The sequence below is a fragment of the Apium graveolens genome, unplaced genomic scaffold, assembly GCF_009905375.1.
Source record: "Apium graveolens cultivar Ventura unplaced genomic scaffold, ASM990537v1 ctg1631, whole genome shotgun sequence".
In the NCBI taxonomy this organism is placed as follows: Eukaryota; Viridiplantae; Streptophyta; class Magnoliopsida; order Apiales; family Apiaceae; genus Apium; species Apium graveolens.
Genome location: NW_027417338.1, coordinates 18,268 through 39,500, shown reverse-complemented (window position 1 = coordinate 39,500; position 21,233 = coordinate 18,268). Strand labels below are relative to the sequence as shown.

At 35.5% G+C, this 21,233-nt stretch overlaps 2 protein-coding genes across 3 annotated transcripts; both read left to right on the top strand.

Moving 5' to 3' along the window:
- Positions 1-115: 115 nt before the first annotated feature.
- LOC141700010 (umecyanin-like) lies at positions 116-1,506 on the top strand. The gene is made up of 2 exons (XM_074503780.1): positions 116-458; positions 954-1,506. Exons 1-2 carry the CDS (start codon positions 272-274, stop codon positions 1,358-1,360), a joined length of 594 nt encoding a protein of 197 aa, XP_074359881.1. The 5' UTR covers positions 116-271; the 3' UTR covers positions 1,361-1,506.
- A 7,418-nt stretch (positions 1,507-8,924) lies between these two features.
- On the top strand, positions 8,925-20,910 carry LOC141700003 (uncharacterized). Of its 2 annotated transcripts, XM_074503774.1 has the most exons (20): positions 8,953-10,184; positions 10,739-11,195; positions 12,777-12,864; positions 12,975-13,156; positions 13,321-13,457; positions 13,919-13,985; positions 14,161-14,302; positions 14,405-14,519; positions 14,865-14,937; positions 15,023-15,205; positions 15,800-15,960; positions 16,140-16,245; positions 16,841-17,042; positions 17,118-17,398; positions 18,221-18,342; positions 18,881-19,025; positions 19,117-19,209; positions 19,467-19,540; positions 20,206-20,259; positions 20,325-20,910. In XM_074503774.1, exons 1-20 carry the CDS (start codon positions 9,214-9,216, stop codon positions 20,620-20,622), a joined length of 3,951 nt encoding a protein of 1,316 aa, XP_074359875.1. In that variant the 5' UTR covers positions 8,953-9,213; the 3' UTR covers positions 20,623-20,910. The 2 variants fall into 2 exon arrangements, 1 of the variants encoding a protein (XP_074359875.1); XR_012566202.1 differs by lacking the exons at positions 19,117-19,209; positions 19,467-19,540; positions 20,206-20,259; positions 20,325-20,910 and having other exon boundaries at positions 8,925-10,184; positions 17,118-17,394; positions 18,881-19,020.
- Positions 20,911-21,233: the final 323 nt, after the last annotated feature.

Sequence of the window (21,233 nt, the reverse complement as noted above, 5' to 3'; positions counted from 1 at the left end):
ATCTGCACCGTTGATTGCATGCTGACACGTGGCATCCATCTGACGACTGTTAGAGTTCCCCACACTTGGACTATAGATCAAGTGTATCATCTATAAATGCAGAACCAAAGGACACCAACTCTCCCCACTTGAGGCTACCACAAACCACACCTTTCCAATCCACATTACTCACTAACTTACATATACAGCGAGATTGAGAGAGATTGAGAGAGATTGAGAGAGAGAGGTGCAGAGGCGAGTGACCTGAGAACACAAATTTAGTATACAAACAATGGCGAGATTAAATGTGGTATCATTTTTGACAGTTATAGTAATGGCAGCAGCTATGCAGATGCAAAGTGCAGATGCTCAGAAGACACATTATGTTGGTGGATCTACTGGCTGGATTATTCCAACTAGCCCCAGCGCCTACTCCACCTGGGCCGCCTCCCAAACTTTCACCGTTGGCGATACTCTCGGTAATTTATTATTCTGAATTTGATTTTTGCTCATCCAAGACCGTTTAAAACCTAGTTATTTAAAAATTAAAAGGAACACACATGTATTAACACTTTTATTACAATTTTTAAGATAATGCCTTGTTAGTGTAATTTTTATGCACACTTATTTCATATCATCCCAACTGGGTTCGACTGATGCTCGTCCTGAAATTTGTTCATAACGGTTATTTGTTTGTAAGACATGTACTCTCGGTAATTTATTTTCCTGAGATCGATTCTTGCGCGTAACGACATTTTTTACAACAGATAACCTTAACATTTGTAAAAAACACGCCTGGACAAAAACTTTTATTAAAATTGTTAAATTCATGTCTTGTTAATGTAATTTTTTTCTTTTATAATTAAACGCACTTGTAGACTTATTTCATGTCATCCCAGTTGGGTTCGATTATTGCTCATTCTGAAATTTGTTAAAACAAATACTCATTTGTAAGATATATAAAATCCGTGCAGTATTCAACTTCACAACGGGAGCACACACAGCAGCGGAGGTGACAAAGGCAGCGTACAATGCTTGCACCACAACGAAACCTCTTGCTCTATGGACCACCGGTCCATCCAGCGTTAAACTTAACTCATCCGGGACGCACTACTACATCTGTACCTTCCCAAGTCACTGTAACCCCCTGGGTCAAAAAGTAGCCATCCCCGTCATGGCTGCCACCGCCACTACCCCAGCGTCTGCCCCTACACCCACCGAAGCATCGGGCAGTACTCCCTCGGCAGAGGCGCCCGGTAGCAGCAGCACTCCAGGCTCAGCTATGACGCCTGGGAAGTCACCTGGTTCTGGATCATTTGTTAATGCAGCTGCATTACCACTCACATTTTTGTCCGTTGCCATTGCGGCTTTATTTTACTAGATTTAGAGATAGCCAATATTTGTTTGGTATGATCCGTTTTGATGGCATGTGTGATTTTTATTACTATTGAATTATGAATTAATTTACCTAGCCAATGTATTTATTTTTCGGTTCTCCTGTGGCAATAAAAACCAAATTTATTTCTACCTCTTATTTTATCGCTTATACTTTGTTATAGATATGTTTTATAACACAGTAAATAAATATTCTTTATCTACGCCTTGGTCAATACCGGAGATGAGAAAAATCGAAAATCGGTTCAATCAGGGTATTATTGTTGTGAAAAAATGAGGACTCGAAAATTGAAAAACAAAACATAGCATAAGAAAAAATACTTACTTTTCATTATTACTTAAAAATAATTTTGAATCAATTCCGATCTTAAGGTACAACTAAAAGATTATGATACATATATCGAGCACTTGTAAGTTACTTATAATTATCGGAAAAAAATTACTTGAAAGTTATTTAAAAGATATTAGTAATAAAATCCAACCTAACGTATTTTATCGATTATCGACCAACTTTGTCAAATTCGAATATACTAATAAACATTATGTGTGTTTTAAATTGTTGTTGCAGATAATAACAGCAGTTTTTCGTTAAAAACTGTTTGGTAAAATTTGAAAACTGTTTTTATGAGAAGTGATTTTGGTCTAAAAGCTGATTTTAGAAAAAGTAAGTTCTGTCATACTTTTAGAAAAAAGCTATTTTTCAGTTTTGGCTCAGATACTGATTTTATCATCAAAACTTATCAAAAACATTATTATTTTTAATTTTTTGTATCAAAACATAAATATATTAAAAAAATACCAAACAGTCATACGATTTTTATAAAAACACTTTTTTCAACAGCATTTTTTCTAGCAGTAGATCAATTTTTAACAGTAATCTCAAACAGAGCCAATTGTCAAATATCTTTGGTTAAAATTATTATATATATACTAGCCATGAGCTTGTTACTACTAACCTACAGTCCTACACTATAAATAATTATCTAAATAATTCGAAGACACCCTCACTTGAGCACAAATGCACTCGCATTATACAACGTAACTCGTAAATCATTGAGTAGTGTTATGCAAATAATTAGCAAAAGTCCAAATAATTGAAAGCTAATTAGGAAAAAAAAAGCACAAAAAAATAATAAAATACCTACTACTACCTTCAACTTTTTCTTTTGTGCAAACACGAAATTTGTCACTTTTCTCTTAGGTTTTTAAATTATACATAGATATTCTTGAATTGTCAAACAAAGTCGTTACAACTTACTTTAAAACAACATTATTTTATCGACCTAAGCTACTCAATTTTCTTTCGAGACTATTATAGTTTATCATCTAGAAACGGGACCGGCACGGTGGTTCCCATCTCAATTATAGGCTAGCACCCCATGTGTTTTGAACGTCCCGTTTTTTTGCAATTCACCATCTTTTTCCACAACTCCGGCTTGAACTCTAAGACAGATGCACAAAAAAACCCATCGGATCGAATTTTATTCGGATTTTTAAAAACCCGGTTTTTTAAAACGGATCATGCCGGGTTTTTTTAAATCGGGCCGAACTTCCTCAGAAATATAAGGCCTGTTTTAGGCCCGCGGACCGGGCCGGATCGGGCCGAACCAGGTTTTAATCCAGACTTTTTACTTATATATTAAAAAAGTATTTTAATATTTTATAACTCAAATTATGAGTAGTTTAAATACCGGATAAAATAATATCTTGATATATCAGATAGAGTAGTTTAGACACCAGAATAAATAATTATTTTTTAAAATAATATATAAATAATCATATATACCATAATTGTTTCTAATATTATAATATAATATTTTAAAAATCATAAAAAGTATTGTATATTTTCAAATTTTATATAAAAAAATTGGTTTTTAATCGGACTTTTCAAAGAAACCCGGGCTTTTATCCGGGCCGAACCAGACTTTTATCCGGGTTTTTTTAAATCCGGATTTTTATTCGGGCTTTCCGGGCTGGGCCGGATTTTCGAGAAAAAAGAAGCCCATTTAAGGCCTGCGGGCCGGACCGTATCGGGCCGGGCTTTATTCCAGATCGGGCTTTTCAGAATTTTTTCTAGATCGGATCGGATTTCGGGCTTCAGATTTTTTAAACATCTATACTTGAAGTAAGCCCCGTACACATTATAAATTTGTAACTTATAATCCTATTATCTTATTTGACAGCTAGCTATTAGATCTCGTTCGAAACGAAATGATTTACCTGTTTTTTAATTGAAAATCAGTGAAAGTCGTACGGTATTACACGTATGATCGAAATTGAACAAATGCATAATCATGCGTCGTTAAATCCATTCTTTTTGGCTAGGCAATCAGGTGAATTTTTGTAGAGATTCACATATGTTGTAATTCTCTAACTGTTGTTTTGAGCGATTGATCATAAATACATCACCATAAAAGTTTTTATCACTGAATCAATATAAAAAAATATCAACACTAATAAAATTCTGCAAATTTGTAATCTAAGAGCAGAAAAATCAAGATGAAGACCAAACTCTAGTCAGGAGAGACTAAACAAAACCTACTGAGAACTTATCGAAGAAAACAAGAGATGAAGTGAAAATAGTAAAAAAAAGATTTTTTTTAATAATAATTAGATGAAACTTTTTAGTAAATAATTGTTTGAATTTAAACTAGACACGCGCCCTACTTTTTTAATTGAAAAATAAATCAAGTAACCATGTTTTGTAGCTTTATCCTTGCTGTACTATCAGCTAGCGGTAACCAAACGTGCGGGTCGGGTGTGTTGTGCCGATTTTTCGACTTGCCAGTTTGGCTACTAATAGACTCGTGAATGACACATATAAATAGGCGTGTCGGGCCAGATCGGGCGAATCTTGAAAAGATGAACTCGTATACGGCACACAGGTTTGGCGAGTTATGCGAGTTACCGCAGAATAGTGCAAATGGTGGCAGTTGAGCCATGCGTGGACTGGGCCATCGTGCCGGGGCGAGTAGCGATGACAAATTAATCTAATCTAATGGATATCCGATCCGAAACCCGAAATTTTGGATATGTCGAACCCAAAATTTTGGATATATATTTGGATTTGGCTTTTAACGATATCGAACCGATATCCAATCCGAAATTTAATCCAAACTCGAAACCCGATTAAAACCTGACACATAAATAATTTAATACATATAATATTTTAGACATGGGATATATAATTTACATATTTTTATTGTATTGTTCGAGTAGTAGTAGATTAATATAGATTGTCAACACTTACATGGTGAATTATAACTATTTATTTCAATATGAACTTTCATGATTTAAGATATGTTTTTTATATATTTATAAAAAACATATTTGTGATAGGATACCAAATATTATACTATTGGCGTATCTTAGATTTTACTCACCTTGTCAACCAGTGCAGTGTAATATGTTTGACTAATTTATTAATGTAGTTTACTTTTAGGTATTATATAAATGTAATTAATACTGTTTACATGTACAAATAATATTAAATTTAATTACATTATTTTAAATAAAATTTTAAAATACATAACAAAAATATTCCATATGTCCACTATTTTATTTATACAAATTATTCTTCACGTGGTTCGTTGGTAGTTGACTTGCCCGATTTTGATTAAGTGTCCATTGTCATTCAAATATCTTCTTCTCCATCCAAGTCATCTTCTTTCCTCCTTTATTGTCTTTTCGCGGCTTGATCCCAATCTTTTTTGTAAACACATATCTTTACAATGTCCGGCGCAGAACTCGTTCTCTTCTCGTCTAATACCCTTCTACCTGCACTAAAGACTGATCCGAACGCAATTGTGAAGGCGATAACTACTAAAATATCCATTACAATTTTAGTTAAGACTGAAAATCAGTTCTCATGAATTTTCCACCACGTTAGTATTGAAAAACTTTCATCTAACTCATAATTATTAGAAAAAAAAACTCCCGAGTCATATTATAAGAAGAATTAGGTGTATAAGCGATATTTGAAATTCTACAATTTTATTTTTTAGTTAGGATACCCAAAATAGTACTATTAAGCCTACTAACATTATTAGTCTTAGGTGGTATAACATTTTGAGTTTTAGGAGTATATACATCTACAAGACGATGTAATTAGTCTATTTTTTTACATGAAGTGCATGATTATATAAAAGTGTTAACACCTCGTAATAATGTTCTAACATATTTTCTAAACCTTCATTCCTAACACCGAGATCAAGAAGACATACATCATCGTAAATATAAGAAAATTCAGTAAAGTATTCTATCCACTTGAATTGCATATAAAAACAATTTTATAAAACTAATAATCATTTCCAAATAAAAAATTGCATAAAACTAATAATCATTTTCAAATTATTTTAAAATAGTAACAATATTAACACACTCAATAATAAAATGATGTACATTTGGTTCGTAAATGTAAGAAAAAATATTAGTACCATGTGCAAAAAACTCAATCAAATCACGTACTTTGGTTGCCAACTCCCATTGATATTCGCCAATTAATTTATCCTCCAATTCATTTCTTATTTCGGAACTATATAGCTCAGTGATAACTACCTTATATATAATTGTCTCACATAGTAAATTTTAAGTCGAACTACATCTTATGGGAAAACCAATACCCCACTTCTTCATTTCTAAAATTCTTTATTTTATGTTATAACTCGTCCATAACATCAAAGACAATTATTCGTTTTTGTAATGAACTGTCAGAATCAATCCAATGAACCATAATACAAATAATTGATTCACTTTGACTCGTGCTCCAACAATCACTAGTTAAAGAAGTCATACCATCAAAATCACAAAAATATTCAATTAATTATACTCATTGACGATAATATTATTTTTGTGTGTGACGTTTAATTGTGATTCAAGGAATTAATCTAAATGTCGGGTTTAATGATTCTTTAATCATATGCTATAAATTCGGGCTCTCGACTCGGAAAAAAGGCATATTGTCTAATGTAAAATAAGTGATAAAAGATTCAATCATTCTATCTCTATTATAAACGAAAGGTACCTCCACCGGAAGACGATGTCACAAAATCACCAATTTGTATTTATTGTGGTGAACCTCCACGCACAGTACCACTTTCATGACTTTGCTTCATAATGTCTTTATATTTTTTTGCAAATGCCTGTCAAGTGTACCCGTACCAGAGCCCTTAACATGAGTAAAAGGGCTTGTATTCGATAATTTTGAATACAAACTAAGCAAAAAACATTTTATATTTGTTCGGTTCCTCCGACATTTGTTGTCTCGAAAATAATTCCCAAAATGCGAAGATTGTCTCACACTAGTACCGTTGCTTGAATTTTTTAATATAAAATAATTATTTTAAATACTTTTATAAATTGAAAATGAAAATTAAATGTTTAAAATATAAAATTCGAACTATATAACAAAATATACATTCGATTTTTAAATATTAAATACCATTGATTTTTAAATTCGAATACAGACTTGAACATTTTTAACAAACATAAAAATAAAAAAATATATTTTTAAAAAATCAAGAAAAATGAACACAAAACTGTTCGAACATGAAAATCAAATATTTTGAAAATCTTAACAAACGGGTTAAAAATCAACGAATTACTGGGTTCCATATGTCGAGGTGGAAGTATTGAATTATCTTGGTTTGAACCCTGAGAGGATTGCATTCACATGCCTTTTGTCATGCCAGATTATTTTTAAGCTCGTTGAAATTTTTTAAACTCGTCCTAATTTTTTAAACTCACTGAAATTTAGTAATATAGCTACACTTTTTTTAAAAAGCAAACTAGATGAGATAAGAGTGAGAGTCAAAGAGTGAAATGAGAGCTCGAGTGAGAGAGGAGAATAGAGAAAAATAGAGAGATGATGTGAGTTAGAGAGTATAAAGAATTGTGTGGATTTAGATAACGTGTATAAGTATTTATAGGGAGAAGAAGATATACATTAGTGTTAGAGACGTTAAAGAAGAGAGTTGTTTAATTTAGGGGAGAGCATGAGCCGGTTCGACTCGGTTTCTGGATAAAACCGGAACCGCAACTATATATCTCTGGTTTTTAAAATCAAAAACCGCAACCGCCGGTTCAGATTCGGTTTAAAAAATCCCGGTTCGGTTGTAATCGGTTCGGTTTCGGTTATAAAACCGATGAATATAAAAAAAAATATACACTGATGTTTAACACAAATAACCTGGAGAGTGATGTTCTAACAGAAGAATGAACTCAGACTTTTACAAAATATTAAATAAATAAAGATCCTCCTTACTAGCCTAGACAAATTATAAATGTGTCTTCTGCATTATTACAAGATGGTACAAAATAAGCAAAACAATAATTGGGGCTCGTAAACTGTTGTGATGTACTGGACTTCTTTCTTCTAGTCTGTGTAACAACTGTGGAAGATTGGAAGATACTGAAACTACAAGAAACATGAAAAGGCATATATAAAGTTATCTTAGGATGAAGAATTACTGTCTAATAGATATAACACAAAACTTCTTTTTCAAGTATTCAAAAAGTACTAAATCATAACAGATTGCTACAACTCATTAAGCCAATATTAGAACATGTTAACTACAGACAAATAATCTCTATTTTACGTTAGATTAACAATGCGAGCACGAAACCGTAAGATAAAATATTTAGTAGAGCTATTTTCTTAAATTATTCCTTCTAAATATATCATTGAAAAGTTGAAAAGTTGTAGAGGCACGTGCAGGTGCAGGTATATGATGTTCAGCTGTAGAATTTGGTGTTGTGTACTTATATCATTCATGCAGGTCGGGGCGAGTAAGGCGAGTTGGGCGAGCTGAAACGTGTTGTACGTGCCGAGCGAACCGAGTTGTGTGTGTCGAGAGAATGGAAGCCGTGTCATGTCGTGCCGTGCCGAATCTTGGTTCAATACCTCTGAACTTGTGTACGCCCTATTTGCTTGTAGCAGGGGTTCGTGCCGGGTTCGAACTAGATGGATATGATTCGTTTCAGGCGATTAAAAAGGCGAGCCGAGATGAGTAGGGGGATATGATTTGCCTGTTTGGCCATCTCTACTTTCAACTAATTGTCGACAAATTGTCGGCGTCTTATTACACATATTTAAAAAAATTAAGAATTTTTAGGTAGATTTTAGATTATTTTTTAGATAATAATTACTGTGTATATACACTTTCTTTACTTTAAAAGAAAACCAATATGATAAGTAATTTTAAAGTATTTTTTAGTAATAAATATCTAGATTTTTTGTTTACATGTTTTTCTTTTTCAATTTTAGGAAAATTATTCTAGACCCATTTTCATATTTAGCTGAATGAAATTTTAATTCCGGACATGTAGAAATTTCCCATTTAAACGCAACGAAACACGTCAAATATGGGTCGGATTGGGACGGGTTATGTTTTCCCGCCCCGCTAAGAAGCCTTGTTGTTGAAGTAGCCTGGTTGAGAGGTCAAATTCATTTTTGGCTTAGTTGTTGAAGTAGCCTGGTTCTTGTACTGGGGTTGGGCGGGGTTCCGGTTAATGGGCTTTCTATAACATACACTTACATGGGCTTCTACAAAGTTGAAAGCAGTTTGAACTTTGACTACCCATCTGAACCCATTATCCATTTCCCCGTTGTCGGAAAACAGACACTAGATCGTCGCTTCCCCCCCCCCTCTCTCTCTCTCTCTCTCCACAGAGACACATTCTCCAGTAAATCTCTCTCTCTCTCTCTCTCTCTCTCTCTCTCTCTCTCCCTCCTTACAAACACACGCTCACCTCCCTCTCCCTCTCTCCCTCTCCTGTGATCTCTCTCCCGTCATTTCTCTCTCCCTCTCTCTCTATCTCACACAAACACACTTAAGCATAATGTCAATTGAGCGCTCCCCAAGCGAGTCATGGAACACAACACTCCCAGGCCCCCCCTCCCGCAACAACGGCGGCTCATCCGATCTAAGTCCAACAGGTCTTCTCTCATACGCATCAGGAAGCAGCGTATCAATAATCGACACACACTCAATGCAACTAATTACCGTCATTCCTCTCCCTCCTCCAACAAACTCATCTCTCTCTCCTTTCGTCACTTCTGTCCGGTGGTCCCCACACAACCTCCGCCGTGACCTCCTCTCTCATGATCCCTCCTCTCTCTCTCACTTACTCCTCGCCGCCGGTGATCGTCAAGGCCGCATTGCTCTCCTCGATCTTCGCGCCAAATCTCCGATCCTCTTTCTAGAAACTTCTAATTCCAAGCTCGGTATCCAAGACCTCTGCTGGATCCTAACCCGACCCGACTCCTACATTCTCGCTGCTCTCTCCGGTCCTTCTCTCCTCTCTCTCTACAACACTTCTACTGGCAGGTGCTTCTTCAAATACGACGCCGCGCCGGAGTTCTTCTCGTGTATTCGTCGCGATCCTTTTGATTCGAGACAGCTAATTGCGTTAGGACTTAAAGGATTTCTGTTATCTGTTAAAGTATTGAGTGATAATTCGGAAGATGACGTCACTACTAAGGAGCTTCAAGTTAGGACCGATACTTCGGAATTATTGAGATTAGAGAGGGATAGTGGAAATGTCACGAGTTCGGGTGCCACGTCGCCTGCGCTTGTGGTTTTTCCGACTTATTTTGCTAAATGTGCTTTTTCGCCACATTGGAGGCATATTTTGTTTGTGACGTTTCCGAGGGAGTTGGTAGTGTTTGATTTGAGATATGGGACTGCATTGTTTACGGCTAGCTTGCCTAGAGGTGTTGGTAAGTTTTTGGATGTGTTGCCGGATTACAACATGGAGTTGTTGCATTGTGCGCATCTTGATGGGAAGATTAGTACTTGGCGGCGGAAAGAGTTAGCACCATTACCTTAAACTTTTGTTTGCATAAGTTATTGATATACATTTTCTCCTGTTGCGTAGATATTGCACCATTTGTTTATAATTGCTTTAAATTTCTAAAAATTGTAAAATGCCTATCTATCACGCATTGAATTTCCAAAAGTTCTACAATGCCTACCTATCACGCTTACTATGACATTAGAGCAATTCTGTGCAAGAATAGGAAGATACTAGTTTTTGAATTTTATGAGGTTGTCAACATCTATTGATATCTATGGTGATCGCACATTAGTAATGATTATTCTTGTAGTGATGTGACCTATGAATTGTATCCGAAGAAAAAATCAATTCTTAGTTGTCTATATAGTCCTTTTTTTTCAAATGTTCCAGGTTTCTTTACTCTTGAGAATGAGTAGTTATTTATAAACGTAGCTTCTATATATTTTTTAAAGTATTCTTACGACTCCCATTTTTTTTATAAAGTAATAGCTTTGCTGTCTTTGGCAAGTGAATACTTTTAAGTTCCTGGAGTTAAGGGGACATTTTTTGTTTTCTGGCATATTATCAGAGGGGAGCAGGTGTACTCTATGTGTATGATGGAAGAATTGATGCCCTCAATTGGCACACCTGTACCCTCCCCATCAGTACTTGCAGTTGCCATTTCATTATCTGAGTCCACCCTTCAAAATGTTAGCAAGCATTGTTCTAATGGATCTTATACCTCGCCTGAGGTGGATTTTGATAATCCTTTTGACTTTTATGATGTTTCTCATATTATATCTAAGACACATATAATATCCATTTCTGATGATGGAAAAATATGGAACTGGCTCCTGACTGCTGAAGGAATAGGTGAGACTCCAAAAGATGAAATGAAGTTGAAGTCTAATTCAGAGAAAGTATCAACTCGAGAGACTAGTGTCACTGATCCTGGAATGAATTCTATTAAAAAGCTTGAAGATATTACAATCACTTCCAGACGTCTATCAAAACCCACAACCAGCGGGGAAGAGATGTTGTTTAAGGTTGGTTTATTAATATCTGATTTAGTCTTTACTATGTTTTGGTTTCTTTAGTCTTGCATCCGGACTTCGGGTGACTGTAGACTATTTATTTTAGAATGAAGGAAACACTAGCCCATTATTCATGTTATTGGTTTTTGTAGGTATACTTCTGTTCATGTTTTAGGTTTTCTATCCTGTTTAGAAGCTATCCTAAATATTTTAAACTGAAAAAGTTCTCTATCTACTTCCTCGAAGTTTTAAAATGCCCTCTCACAGATTTAATATGACATGTAGAACAATCCAAGTGGATGATTAATATAGTAAAATAAAGAAAGGGCTTTTTTACTTTGTAACAGTAGGTTTAGAGAACTGATTGTCCCCATCCCAGTAAGACATATTATCAACAATGGGATTCAAATGGAATTATTGTTCAAAATAATATATTGAAAGCTTTATATCCTTTTGCAGTTATACTCATTCTATTATCTGTTCAGTCATTCCCCCAAATATAATGATACACTTTTTAGCCGTATAAATGCAAGGGTGCATGTCGTGTACACCAGAAAATACAGGTGCTTATGAAACCCAATATGTCCTCAAAGATGACAGATATAGTTGATGATAACTTTATAGAATGTTTTATAGCATACCACCTGTCTTGAGATTAGTTAATTTTTTTTTGTATGATGTTCTTCAATTGCAATGTACTGCCTTCTTTGTTTTTCCCGTTCTACAACAGTTTTCTAAAAGCCTTCATGAAATCGGCAATTGTTTTTTTAGTTCGGATGCATACTTAAAGAGAACTCCAAAAATTATTGCATGATATTTCACTTTGCTCAAAGGGCTTTCTTTTAAAAATCGTGAGAGAGTCCAGGCGATAAGTTTTGAAAGCAGAGGTGTGAAGGGAATGCTTCAAGCATGTCAAACAGAAGCATACTGGATATCCCTCTTTCCTCAGTTTTCACATATTTTATTTTGTAATTGACCATAAATGAAAACAATGAAACAGAAGTATAACTACTTATGAAATGTTTTTTTATATCTTATAATTTATTTGACATCGTGTTAAAGTTTTATGACAAATCTTACTATTTATGGTATTGTATATTGAATTGAACGGTTTTACAGAGTGAGAAATTGGAAAATATTAAAAGAACTATGCAGTTTCTTTTTATATTTCATTTATACAATTGGTTACCATGAAACCGACATGTTTCAACTTTGTTGTAATGCGTGTAATGCATAAATTACAAATATGAAATTGAGGAAAATGCACAAAGAAATATGGTATTATTGGAACTCAAAGCCTTGTAACCCCAAGGTGCACACTTCAGGCCACCTCGCTCGGGCTGAAGGCTGAAGCACACATTGCAGACGCTTTTTGGGCACTTTTCGAATTTAATTTACTTTAAGGGTGCTAAAGCATTGTCACTTCACCACCTCAGGGAGGATTTTGTATTTGTTTTGCATTGCCGATCTACGATAAGCATGTTGAAAGATAATAGCATTCTTGGTCTTTTGGTGTCAAAATAGATATAAAGCGTCTACTCTACAAGACTCTTTTGTATCAAAAAAAAATATATTAAGTTGAACTCTGTGCAGATTAGTCTGGTTGGACAACTCCATCTTCTTTCTTCAACTGTAACAATGCTGGCCGTACCATCCCCTTCTTTGACATCCACTTTGGCCCGTAAGTAATATGTCTTGACAGGCTATATATATGATATTTTGTTCCATTATTTTGGAGCCTGAATTTTGACAGATCAATTGACTATCATGGTTGGACTTTTACGTGTGAAGGTGGTGGAAATTATCCGGCTGTCGCAGTTCCACTAGTTGCTTTGGGATCCCAAAGTGGTACCATTGATGTCGTTGATGTTTCTGCTAATGCTGTTGCTGCAAGTTTCTCTGTTCATAACAATGTTATAAGGGGATTAAGATGGCTTGGCAATTCTAAACTTGTCTCATTTTCCTATTCTCAGGTGCATTTTTTTAAATTTCCCGTGATTCAAGCTATTTTATTCCTCTGTTTATTTAATGTCTTTCTCTATATTTTAAACAGGGACATACTTTTGAAGATTCCTATCCTTTATGTATCTCTGTTTGCATACCATTATAACATGCAAACATTACTTCGTGGATGCAGGGTAATGAAAAGATTGGAGGCTATATTAATAAACTTGTAGTGACATGCTTAAGAAGTGGGCTTAATCGAACATTTCGGGTTTTACAAAAGCCAGAACGTGCACCTATAAGAGCTTTAAGGGCTTCAGCTTCTGGAAGGTTAGCTTTGAACCATCATTCTTGTTCAGTTTTTTAAGCTGTACTGTTGTGCACGTCATTAAAGAAAATTCATCACCGTGTGCACACTGCACCTAATAGTATATATGTAATTGACGCTGTTGGAGCAATTTTTCTTTGCGTTCACTGATACTCTGTTGTTTATAGAAAAGATGTCAGGTTGTAAAAAGGTGATGAATATAAGAGTTAGATTATATCTAGGAAGAAAACTTTTCATTGGTCGAAGGGGTTTGCTTTCGATTCACTATGTTTTTCATTGTTTTTTCCTGTTTTATTCTATTAACAGATATTTTTTAAAGCAATTAATGCATACTACTGTTAAGGTAGAGAAAGACAACCAACCTTATTCAATTCGGGTTCTGTAATTGGTTGTTTTGTTCCCAGTCACGAAGAGCCTCAGGATCAACTTGTGATGAGACTGATTTTGTGTCCATGTATTGCAGATATCTTTTAATTTTATTTCGTGATGCACCTGTAGAGGTGTGGGCAATGACCAAAAATCCAATTATGGTAATTCATTACTTCATCCTACAAATGTGTTTTCGCTTCCACCGAATGATCACAATCATACACTTGCAATATATTTTACGAATTGGATGAAATACACAATGACTACCTGTTGTGTACTGATACATGTAACTTATTATCGAGAAAATTTTAACTCGATGCGTATTTTATCATGCAGCTAAGATCTTTAGCTCTTCCATTCACAGTGTTAGAATGGACACTTCCAACTGTTCCGAAACCAGGTCAGACTGGACAATCTAGGCAGTCAGATCATGCAGCTACAACATCTTCTCGAGCAAATGCATCCTCTGCTGATTCGAGTCAGTCATATAAATGCGCCTTTGAATTTTATCAATTAATATCATCTTATAATCTTTCATATTGCCACAGTTTATTGACAGACAACTCTCTTTTAACTGTAGAAGGAGCAGGTCCTGATGAGACTGAAGATGACACTTCAGAAACTTTTTCATTCGCTTTGCTAAATGGAGCAATTGGAGTTTTTGAAGTTCAGGGCCGAAGAATTAGAGACTTTAGGTACACTTGGTAGAATGTTAGTATTGACCTCCATTTCTGTACTCCCTCCTTCCCACCCCTTTACATTGGGGTTGGGGCCGTTGGGGCGGAGGTTAAGAAAAAGTATAAATTAGTGATGGAAAGTTAGAAAAGTGGGTAAAGTGGTGGGATCAATCAATGTTTAAGGTATGAAGTGGGTATAGTGGAGGAAAGTAGTGAATGTAGTTAGCTTTCATATTATAAAACTTTACTACTTTTGGAAACTTTTGAAATGTAAAGAAATGAGAGGAACATCTATAAAAGGAAAGTGTAAAGAATTGGATGGGACAGGGGAGTATTATTTAACTATTTATTGCTTTTATGCAGACCAAAATGGCCTTCGTCATTTGCTCTATCTGATGGACTGGTTACAGCAATGGCTTACCGTTTTCCTCATGTAGTATGTATCATTTGTTGATAAATGCTGTATAAGTTTGTTTGCCAAACTTTTCCTTTAGGCGGGAGTAACTCATTCATTTTTTTAGGTTATGGGAGACAGGTCCGGGAACATACGTTGGTGGGATGTGACGACTGGGCAGTCTTCCTCTTTCAACACTCACAGGGAAGGGATCCGGAGGATTAAATTTTCCCCTGTTGTTCCTGGAGATCGTAGCCGCGGGCGTATAGCCGTGCTGTTCTATGATAACACATTTTCTGTATTTGATCTTGTAAGTGAGACTAATGAAGTGGTTGGTTCATTATCAGTGCGTTTTTATCATGCATGGATGATTACGATACTTTCTGTTAACATATATGGTTAGCTTTTGGCTGTCACTTAATCAGTTTGCATATTGCAGCAATTATAAGTGTGATCGTATGTTGCATTTCGAAACATAGGATACATATCAAACTGCTGCTTAATGCATACATGATTTTTAGAATGTAATATTTGATCCGTGCAAGTCGCCATGAGGTTTTGGAATAACTTGTAACTTAACATGGTATCATAGCCCAGGTTGGTAGATGTCACAAGTTCATTCCTTTCCAACCCCAGTATTATTATTATCATTATCAATTTTAAACTCGATGGCAAAATTACTCCTAATATTTTAGAAGAACTGGTAACTTTACATTGGTTAGGTGGCTTGGATTGACATATATTCCCGGAACTTGATGCCCTTGGTCTGATAGTCATTTTTCCCACATCCTAGCAATATATAAATATGGTTTTATAATTCATACATGGTGGAAAGGTTTAGTGTTGATACAATCCTTAAATATGCACATTCAGCTCTAAATGTATGAAATTTTCTTATCTGCAGGATTCACAAGATCCATTGGCCAATTCCCTTCTACAACCTCAATGTCCTGGAACACTCGTATTGGAACTTGATTGGTTACCCTTGAGAGCTGATAAGAATGATCCACTGGTGTTGTGCATTGCAGGAGCTGATAGCAGTTTTCGCCTTATAGAGGTTACCATGTAAGTGGAAGCAACATCTGAGCAATAATATTTACTTCCATAGACATAGAATTAAGTCATTTATAGGAGGTTTCTACATTCTTTGTGGAAATAAATGCATAGGAGTCTGTTGCATTAAGTTTTTCAGTAGTTGGGGTGATTGTTTATCATTAAGTAAGACTGTTCGTCTTTTAATGCAGGAGTGACAAAAAAATTGGACATACACCCCAACCAAGATCACTGAAAGAGAGATTCCGGCCAGTGGCATTATGTTCCCCTATTCTACTGCCTACACCACATGCACTGGTACAATACATCTTTATATGTGTGTGTCTGTCTGTGTGTTTCACATCTTTATGATGGCATAACTTTGTCAAAACTTTTAATTTCAGCTCAACTAAAATACTTGAGATGTCATTTTAATTTAGATTTCATATAAAACAGAGCCTCACGATTGATTTGGACTTCAGTACTAAGTTGGATAATCAGTTCAGTGCAGACTCAATAAAAAGCAACGTATTTTAGTAGGCCCTCCGTATTTAGTAGGAGGTTCTTCCACGCTTTAAAATGAGACGTTTTGCAGAAAATGTTGAAATATGTAGATCGGCTCCTTTTTTAATTACAAATAACAGTAGTGGTAATCCCATCTCAGCTGGTATTAGGAGTGTCTGTATTGGACCAGTATTCAGGTGCTTAGCTCTTTTTAGATGACAAATACACTGTGTCAAAGCAAAAATTTTTATGAGTTGAATATTTTCTTGATTTTTTTTATCAGACTGCTTTGTCAGAACTTGTGGGTTATTGTTTAATTTTTTTCTAGCTACTAGATATTGAAATTAGATAAATCTAGATATATATCTTGCTAGATACCTGACTGTCAGTTTGTTTATATTGCAAAAAGGCATTGCGGATGATACTGCAGTTGGGTGTCAAGCATTCATGGTTTAATACATTAACCATTATGGATAAGGGGCAGTACAAACTTCTCCAAAGTGAATCCTCAACAGGAGATCTGCGAAGTTATATGATTGATTCACCACCCGTCGGTGACTCTGTTGTGCCGGAGTTGCTCCTTAAGATTTTAGAGCCTTACAGAAAGGAAGGTAGGTCTCTTTTATCTGGTGGTTAGTTTATTTCAAGTTAAATGAATTCTCAAATGTTGCATTTGGATTTTGAAGGATGCATACTCGATGATGAGAGGGTAAGCTTATATGCTAATGTTGTCAACAAAGGTTCTGCTGCGAGATTTGCCTTTGCAGCTGCAATCTTTGGGGAATCTGCAGAAGCACTTTTCTGGTTAGAGTTGCCTGGTGCACTTAACTACTTACTGAATAAGACTGTTAGCAAGTCCCTTCAGAAAGCCCCAATATCGACATCAACCTCTGAAGATGAGGATGCATCTATGCTACTTAGAATAACATCAAAGGGAAAGTCAGTGCGTGGAGAAAAGAATGTGTTAGTGAGTACAGTTTTCTAAATTTTCTGACAGTTATATAGTTTGAATAAACGTATGTACTAGCACGAAATTCCTTTACAACTTAAAATGTGGGCTACACAGTCTACAAGATAATCAACTACATTATTCTTTTTGTCAAGAGCCATGTCTTCTATTAAAAGTTGGGTTAACAAGTTGTTCAGTTACACACATTGTTCTTTGCCTTACCTCCCTTTTAAGTTTTAACTATTACTTTTACTGGTAGATAGCAGCTGTTAGAAGTTTATATTGTCAACACTTATAAAGTACTGAGTGAACTTATTCTCATAGCTTATCATCTCCTTGTCTTGTTTTCATCATCTGATTGAGTATGACCGATTTTGTTAATTTCGTTTTAGATATTAAAGTCGCATTATTGTCTGTAACCGGACAATATAGAGTTTCTTAAATAAATTGCAATATTGCAACCCACACTTTACAGTATGATTAGTTTTGTGTTTATAATTGTTGTGGTGGTGGTTAAATTTCAACTATTATTGTTATTATTATCACAACTTATAAATTACTGATTAGAACTTATTGTCTAAGCTCATTATCTCCTTGTATTGTCATCATTTGAGTGAGTATGCTGAGTATGCCTGATTTTGGTAATTTCTTTTAATGTACTACAGTCACATTATTGTCCAATGTCCATAACCAGACACTATAACATTTTTTTTTTGAAAAAATTGCAATTAAGAATTCAAGCTTTACGTATGATATAGTTTTATGTTTATATTTGTTGTGGTGGTGGTTGAATTTCAACCAGTATATTGAAGTATCCTGATTCAGTTACATTATTGTCAGAATTTTGGTCAGCATAGGTTGATGGCTTTCGACCAAGGAGAGTTGTGGGAAGGTGCTAATGAGCGTATTAATTGGCATGAAAAATTGGAGGGGGAAGAGGATATTCAAAACAGGGTACACGAGTGAGTCCTCCATATTTTATTCCTTCTATCATTTTCTGTAATAACTGTCATCGGGTATAAATAAATAAAATGCAATGAAATTGGTACTGACGATGCTGGGAATACTTTCTAGTGATGTTTTAAATCATGTTTTGTTTCACTACCATTAAGATTTCTATATCAGAAACTGTATTGTAATTAATCCTTCATCAACTACGGGGGTCCTTCGCTACATGCAAAAGAAATTTAAGTTAGAAACTGTGGATCTCTCTCTCGCTCCCTCTCGCTCTCGCTCCCCCTCCCCCTCTCCCCCTCCCTCTCTCCCTCTCCCTCTCTCCCTCTCCCTCCCTCTCTCCCTCTCTCTCTCTCTAGAACTTTTTACTCAACTAACCATAATCAGTGGCTAATTAAAGGCAGCGGCATAAGTTATGGTATAATGTTTATGTCCGCACTTGTATTCCGTGTCTATATTCCAAAGATTCCAACAAAAATTGGATTGGATGCTGTGGAAAAGCTTTTGCCTGGATTATATTTATCATTTTATCTCCTTAATGAACAGGCTTGTCTCCATTGGGAATTTAGAAGCTGCTGTTAGTTTATTGCTTTCGACCCCTCCAGAGAGCTCTTACTTCTATGCAAATGCATTGCGTGCTGTTGCTCTTTCATCTGCTGTATCGAAATCGCTACTTGAACTTTCCGTGAAGGTAAATGAGAGACTTGAGAACCTAATATGTTTTTATTTGTATGTTGTGATGTCTTTTTAATTTCAGATGCCTGCTGTTTGTTTTTTAAAAGGTTGTTGCAGCAAACATGGTCAGGAGTGACAGGTCACTGTCAGGCACACATCTTTTGTGCGCTGTTGGTAGATACCAAGAGGCTTGTTCACAGGTTAAATCTTTGTATTTGATGCAGTTACTTCCTGCACTGCATGATCCATAATAGTGTTTGTTTTTGCTTTTGGGTTATCCGTCAATATTTAAATATTATCTTCACCTTTAAACCTGTAGCTGTTACTATAATGAAAGTTCATTTATACTTTCTTATGTACATGAACCCACCTTGCATTACCCTATTCTACCTTTTTATTGGTCAATTCTAGTTATATCTAGTTAATCTTAGCTACTTATCATCTCCTTTTACGCTAGCTACAAGATGCTGGATACTGGACAGATGCTGCAACCTTAGCAGCAACACATTTAAAGGGTTCCGATTATGCAAGGTTAGACGCTTCGCTTCAATTCACATTATAATGGAGACTTATTTTCTTGTTTACAGAAGCTAATAAATGTTTGATTTTCGACTCTCTTCGGTCATTGTAACATCATTTAGGACAAATCTAGCAAATTAGAGTATCTCTAATGGCATTGGCTAAAACGATTGGGTAAAATAATATGAAATAATAATTGTGTAAAATTTGTTGAACCTGTAAGGTGTTGCCTGTTGGTCTCCAATGGAGCTATATTTTGAAAATAGAGTGCTATTATTATTTCAATTTGTTATAAATAGAATATCTTATTTTAAAATGGTAAAAGATGAAATGCAATATCACGGGGTTAGCTAATTTTTAGCCAGGGAGAATGCCCTGTTGGAGTGAAGAATATTTTGCATGTTCATTATAATTTGTATTTATGGTATCCTTTATCTACTTTTAGCTAAGGGTTTTAGAGGGTTGGAGATGCTATTAGTATGTTTTTGGGATTATCTGTAGTTGTATCAAAAGTTCATTTTTATCTTTAGATTGAGAATTTTTTTCAATAAATCAGTCTGGTTTGTAAAACATGGCGTGTTTCTCAGTTCTGGGGTATGTTGCACCTATATATATCTATATTCATTTGTTTAATTTTACTCATTTGGAGCTCAATATTGTAATTTGTGATACTGCAGGGTATTGCAAAGGTGGGCAGAACATGTCCGTCACGTCGAACATAACATCTGGGGGTAGGCTTTTAATATAATTTACTCTGTATTGTTGACCTCCAGAATTTCATCAACGTCCATTGCAGGGCTCTAGTTTTGTACGTGGCGGCTGGTGCTTTGCAAGAGGCTTTGGCTGCACTTCGTGGAGCACAGCAGCCTGAAACAGCTACTATGTTTATACTTGCTTGTCGTGAAATCCATGCTGAATTTGTATCCAGCTTGGATCCAGACGAGGAATCAGACGAACCAATCAAGGACACACTGCTCAACTTGCCGGAGTTGAATCCTGATAATGAAGATGTTGTTGCAGTTGGAGATTATTATGGTGAATATCAAAGAAAATTAGTGCATTTGTGCATGGATTCACAACCTATTTTTGATTAGTCGGATTGGTCTAGAGGTCCTACTTTCTCATCCACCATCAGAAAGTGTTTTTGTAACTGAAACAAGATTTTCAGCAGTTAATGTGAATACCATTTAGGTTACAGCACTCTTATGCCTCTAGACTGTGGTTGTGTTAAATACAGGGGCTAGGCTCGGTGTACATTGGCACCTTGCTTAGGTATGATAGGGTTGAGGAAGTGTTGTACACTGTGCCTTCCCTTGCTTAGGTATGATAGTGTTGCGGAAGTGTTGTACATTGTGCCTTGCTAAATTAATGTGTTGTGTATCTTTGCATCCCGTATCTATAACCCGCAGCTATAAATATAATCATGCACTTCGCTAAAGGCAAGATGAATGCCGCACAATTTATGGAATAATTTGGCTACAAATAGTGCTCCTTTTTTTTATCCGATAACTTTGATTTTTGCACACATTTTTTTATTATTATTTTTATCGTAGGTAACCCGTAGCCGCTACCCTTCGGGTGCGCACTGGGTAAACCCTACGGGTTCACGTAATAGTCTGCAAATTACGTGAACGAAGGTAAACCGCATTTAAGCGACATGCTCTGACTTATGAGACATAATCATAAATTCTCCTCCCGTGGGATT